At 49.2% G+C, this 5,493-nt stretch overlaps 1 protein-coding gene across 1 annotated transcript in view; it reads right to left on the bottom strand.

Annotated features, from left to right (window-relative positions):
- The window catches only part of LOC102760149 (dynein heavy chain 9, axonemal), a 194,745-nt gene that overhangs the window by 134,682 nt on the left and 54,570 nt on the right, over positions 1–5,493 (bottom strand). Inside the window, exons 16-17 of the mRNA XM_015562544.1 lie at positions 2,138–2,334; positions 1,626–2,050 (exon numbers count right to left, since the gene is read on the bottom strand). Coding sequence (XP_015418030.1) covers positions 1,626–2,050; positions 2,138–2,334 — 622 coding nt within the window. The remainder of the gene's footprint in view (positions 1–1,625; positions 2,051–2,137; positions 2,335–5,493) is intronic.

The following is a 5,493-nucleotide window of genomic DNA, read 5'->3' as shown; positions in this document are numbered from 1 at the left end:
CAAATTTTAGCTCGCAACTCAAAGCAAAAAATCGGCCGAGAGACGGCTCATATCTCGAAAAACTCGTTAGTTGGGACACTTGTAAGTCAAGGCCCCATTGTATGTATATACTAGAGGCTTGGTGCCCGAAATTCGTGCATGGGGGGTTCCCCTCAGCCCAGCCTGCACCATCTCTAATCCGGAACCCCTTGAGGGGTGTTTGACTGCTGATTTAGGCCCCATGCAGCCTGCTGTTCAGTGGTTTGGTCATCCCTCACTAACCCTGCTGCCGGCCTGGTCGTAGGCAGCCATCTTGAGGGCGTGAGGGTCAATTTGCATATTACCTCTTTATTATCCTATATAGGATTAGCCTATATTATATAGGATAATAAAGAGGTAATATGCAAATTGATCATTACATCCTTGCACAAGATGGCCGCCCCCATGTGGTAACAAGATGGCTATGCCCATGTCGTCACAGATGGCCACCATAAGATGGCCAGCAGGGGAGGGCAGTTGGGGGCGAACAGGCCAGCAGGGGAGAGCAGTTGAGGGTGACTGAGCTGGCAGGGAAGGGCAGTTGGGGGCGATTGGGCCACCAGGGGAGGGCAGCTGGGGGCAATCGGGCTGGCAGGGGAGCAGTTAGGCATTGATCAGGCTGGCAGGGGAGTGATTAGGAGGCGATCAGGCTGGTAGGCAGAAGCAGTTAGGGGCAATCAGGCAGGCAGGCAGGCAGGTGAGCGGTTGGGAGCCAGCAGGCCTGGATTGTGAGAGAAATGTCTGACTGCCTGGTGGGATCAGGCCTAAACGGGCAGTCAGACATCCCCCGAGGGGTCCCAGATTGGAGAGGGTGCAGGCTGGGCTGAGGGACACCCCCCTCCCACCAGTGCACGAATTTCATGCACTGGGCCTCTAGTCTTATTATAAAAGAATATAATAAAGAGGCAGCCTGTCAGGTCAGCTGCCCTATAGCATCTGCTGGCACCAAAGGCTGATGGCTGAATGGGGGTACTGTGGCACCCACAGGATTCTGTGGGAATTAAAACTCTGTGGTGGATCTGTGGGGACAAGGCTATAGTGAAGTGACTGTCAGACTGCTATCCAACTTGCTTATTTATCTAGAGGGTGATGCTCTGATGTAGAGAGTCTGATACTAGGCCTAGGTCCATAGCAGGACAGACAGAATTTCAGAGCCAACCTGTGGCAAGGCTAGAGTGGCAGACACAGGCATCAGGAGTGTGGCGATTTCGTGACTTCCACATTGCATGTATGATCTGAACCAAGGAGTAAGTGGTAGAAATAAAATATGAGCCCCATTAGACCCCTCTGCCCCTCAGGCTTAACGAGGCTTCACAGTCAAGAGTGGAGACAGGAGGTTGGATTTGTTAGGCTTGTATTGAGCATCATCCACCCCTTACTGAGCGCCTCTCACACCCTCTGCACCAAATGGAAAACAACAAAAAGGGGTCACGTCTGGTGAACAAAAGAAAGGGCAGGACTAAAGCGATCACCAAAAGCCTGGAACCTCCAACCAGCTGTTTTAATCCACATAACCAATGACCTCATGGCAGAAAAACGAAGACAACTGGAAGCAAGGTGCTCCCCACAGCCGGGGTGCTGGAGGAGAGCTGCGACAACCATGTTACCTGTTAGTGACATAGTCCACAAGATGCTGCTTGAACATGAGGCTCCACCTCTTAATTATGTTCAGCAGAGACGCTTTGAAGGGCCGCACGTCGATCTTCATCCAGCTGTCAAACACCTTGACGGGCTCCAGCCTGCACACCTCTCCATAGAGCTGCTCATAGGAGTCGATCTGGGCTTGGAATTGATGCAGGAGGGGCGGGTTCTCCGGGATGCCGTCTTCTTCGTGGGCCTCGATCTCCTCAGGGGTGGGGACGTGCCCATACAGCAGAAACTGACCCAGGATCTCCCTCCGGTCCTCCACGTACAGGTAGGAATACTGGCTGAAGGTGTCTCGGTAGCTGCAGCACAGGGCCATCATGCTCTGTGCTCTCTCCATGAGCACGCTCCGCATCCTCGCCAAGTCGGCCAGGCCCTCCATGTCAGCCTGGGGAGAGACCACAGCAGGCGTCACACCAGCGCTTGCAGGAGGCCCCGAGCTGGCTGGAAGGCAGGGTGGGCGCAGATCCTATACCTGATAGTGAGGAGAGCTGTTCTGTGGGGAAAGCCGTGGCACCAAAGATGATATTCTAAAAATGCTGGTGACAAGCCCCTCAACCATGTCATAGAAGCCACCCTTCACTCCAAACTCCAGGGATGGGGAGAAAACCAGTTCTGGGACTGCCAAGCACAGCTGTGCTTCAAATATCGGGTTGAGTCCCGCCTTACATTCTGAAAAACAAGGACAACAATGGGCAAAACCATTTTAAAAACGAGCACTTCTTTCGTTTAGATGAGCTGTTGGGGTACAGAAGATGGAAATGTAAAATTTGCTGACACGCAGAAAGGGGAGGGTGACAGTCTAACTGTGGGCCAGCAGGGGGGCCGCTGGCATTTTGAACAGGCCGATTCTGTGCTGCTGTCCTGGGCTTGGCCAAACATTTGCTCTCCTTGTCCTCAGGCAGCACATCCCAGAGACTGAGCAATCCAAGCCAGTCCCCTGCCACATTCGCAGACGCCTCTGGGGAGGCAAGAGAGCCCCTGGGTGAGCAGAGGTTGATTTTGCAAAGCCATTTTTTGGAAGCGTCTGATTTCTTCTTGGCGCAAACCAGACAATACCACTGGCAGCCCCTAGGGCTAGGGAAGCGGGGCATGCTTGTCCATGCTTGTACAGGCATGAAAAGCAGAGTCGTTACAATTCTGCCTGCTCGGCTTTCTGTCTATAAAACAGAACTTATCTTAATTCTGTAGTTCTAGAGTGATACATTTTTTAAAACAGTGTAAGTAATTTAAAAATCCCTGAGTACTTGCTAGACAACTTGCCTTGCTCAATTTAAGTCAAAGTACAACATGAGTAAGATGTTCCAAATACAAGATAAAAGCTTAAACTTTGATCAATAGCCACTTATATGCATATCTCTTTTTGATTGTAGAAATATTTAGGAGCCTGTTATGTGGTAGATACTGTGGGCAGCAGAAACAACTCAGTGAAATTTATTATCTCCTTCTTTCCCAGAAATGGAGGTGTAACTGTGCATGTGGCATTTCCCAGCTCACAGTTAGGGGTGGCAACACGGTTTGTCACCAGTGGAATGTGGGAAGAAGTGGTGGGTGTCTAATTCTGGGCCAGGGCCTTCGAGACAGCAGGGAGCCTCCTCTGCTCCTCCCACCGGCTAGAGCCTGGGTGTGGCGGTGAACCAGCTGACACAACAGTGAGTGATGGAACCGCAGGAGTGATGGAACTTACCCACCAACCTGGGGTACTCACTTTGGACTAATACTTAGGATGGAGTTTTGTCATCATAGCTTAGCCATTTCTCACTAACTAAAAAGGTATGGGGTCCTCAAAGAAAAGTGAAACTAGGGTCTTGCCCTCAAAACTTCAGGAATGATAAATTTGCATTATTGGACTTAGGAGGATCCCATAAAATGCATATTTAATTTAAGGGAATGCAAGTTTACCAATATCATAGTAATTATGCTAATATCATAGAAAAGTTTTTTTAAGCCTTTGAGATTATGCTTTGTGCATGTAGTCATGATATATTCTGCATCCCTACATGCATTAGATACCTATAATTTAGTAGGCCAGGTTGCATATATAGAGTGTTCCCCCCAAAATGTATACACACACGTTGAATAATTATAAAGGCAGTATTTATTAAAACACGTTTCTTTTTCAAAATTGAGCTACCAGCTGTTAAAATGTGTATACATTGGGGGGGGGGGGAAACACACCTTGTAGTTTAAGGCTTTAAAAGACTTTCAAGAATATTTTGAGCAGATGAGATTTTTGCCCCACATGCTGTCATGAGAACCGAATCCCTCTAATAGATGCAATGCCAACATAATGGCCATATAAACCAGATGGCCTTGGCAGTGCCACACCCTTGGTATGAGTAAATCCCTTTGAGAGACAAGCAGGGGAGGACATTTCTGGGTAGAGTGGGTAGAATGTAACCGAGGCAGGGTTTAGATTCTGTGACGTGACTGGGAGGCCAGACCAAGGCGTGGGAATGGCATTTGCTTGTCAATCAAGAGAAGGTAGAAGCGGCCCAGAGAAACCAAGCTGTCCAGCTGGGCTACTGCAAAGGGTCACAGTGATTTTCTTCTTCAGAGGCCACTCTTTAGCTCCTTCACCTTCACCAGAGCCTCTTAAATTTTATCGGTAGCACCTCAGCTCAGGCAGCTGCTAAATCTAGCTCCTCCAGGTTACATCATGAAGAAAATGTGTAACCCTTTCCCCCCATTTCCATAGAGAAAATATTGGGAAACACTACCATCTCCTCTCTCCATCCCCTTGTCCCCACTCTCTCCTTCTCACAGGAGGACAACTGACACCTCAGACAGTTCAGCAAGAGAGCTAGTGGTCAAAGGTGAGTCACTACATTTCAGGGCCATCTCCTGAGTACCTCCTGCACTTGAGTGTGATGGAGACATCTTCCCAAACCTTCGAGAAGGATGAGAGACCAGAGGTCAGTACACTGAGGTGAGCACTGTCGGCCCTGATCCCTTGGAACCAGAGCTCCAGTCTCAGTGTCTATCACCATGCCTCACTGGCTACTTGCCCCAGGCTCTAGTAGGCGATCTGCCACCCATTTCCTGCCACAGCATTTCACTGATTTGGGGCACCTCTGCACCCTGCAAGCAAACACCTTTGACCTCAGTCTCACCACCAACAAAGACCACAGGTGAGGGGGCGGGGGAGGTGCCCGGTTAAATTACCCCCAGCACCGGGCCTTGCTCCTCTATCTCAGCCGAGAGGTCTGCATGTGGCCTTCTGCATGGATGGGGGATCTGGACACTGATCTTGGCCTGATTATTTTAACTCTGCATTTGATTTCATTCCTTGGTTTGGACTTGACATTTTAAAGTCTCATCTCACCTTCATCTTCTGACTATTCACCTCTGCCTTTCCATTTTGACAAGTTCTTCAATAGGACCCTCCTCAGAATCTACCAGATGTAAAAGGTTTAATTCAGCTTCATCCCTGACCTGTTCTGCCCTCTCCATCCCATCACTTGCTGACCACAGTTAGTTCTTACTATAATATATGTACTTGATTCTGTGTACCTTAACCCAGAGTGCCTGCCATAAATTCGAAGCCTTTAGCTATTTTTTAACAGCTGTGAAGAATGCCCATTACCTTCTTAACATTCCTTTTCCATCCAAAAGCTGCCTCATCCCCGGCTTCTCTTCTGATTCCTTTTCAGAGAAAATCTTCCACTCAACCCAGCTACTACAACCTCCCTGAGTTTCCAAAAAGCTACAGCGCTAGAGTACACTACGCTTGAAGGCACAGCATGTCCCCTCCCATTGCCACGAGTGGAGTCCTGCCAAACTGCCTTTACTAATGGTGCTTCCAGGCATTCCAACTTAGTCTCGTCTGCT

The sequence above is a fragment of the Myotis davidii genome, unplaced genomic scaffold (assembly GCF_000327345.1).
Source record: "Myotis davidii unplaced genomic scaffold, ASM32734v1 scaffold37, whole genome shotgun sequence".
Taxonomy (NCBI): Eukaryota; Metazoa; Chordata; class Mammalia; order Chiroptera; family Vespertilionidae; genus Myotis; species Myotis davidii.
This window is presented reverse-complemented; position numbering and strand designations above follow the sequence as displayed.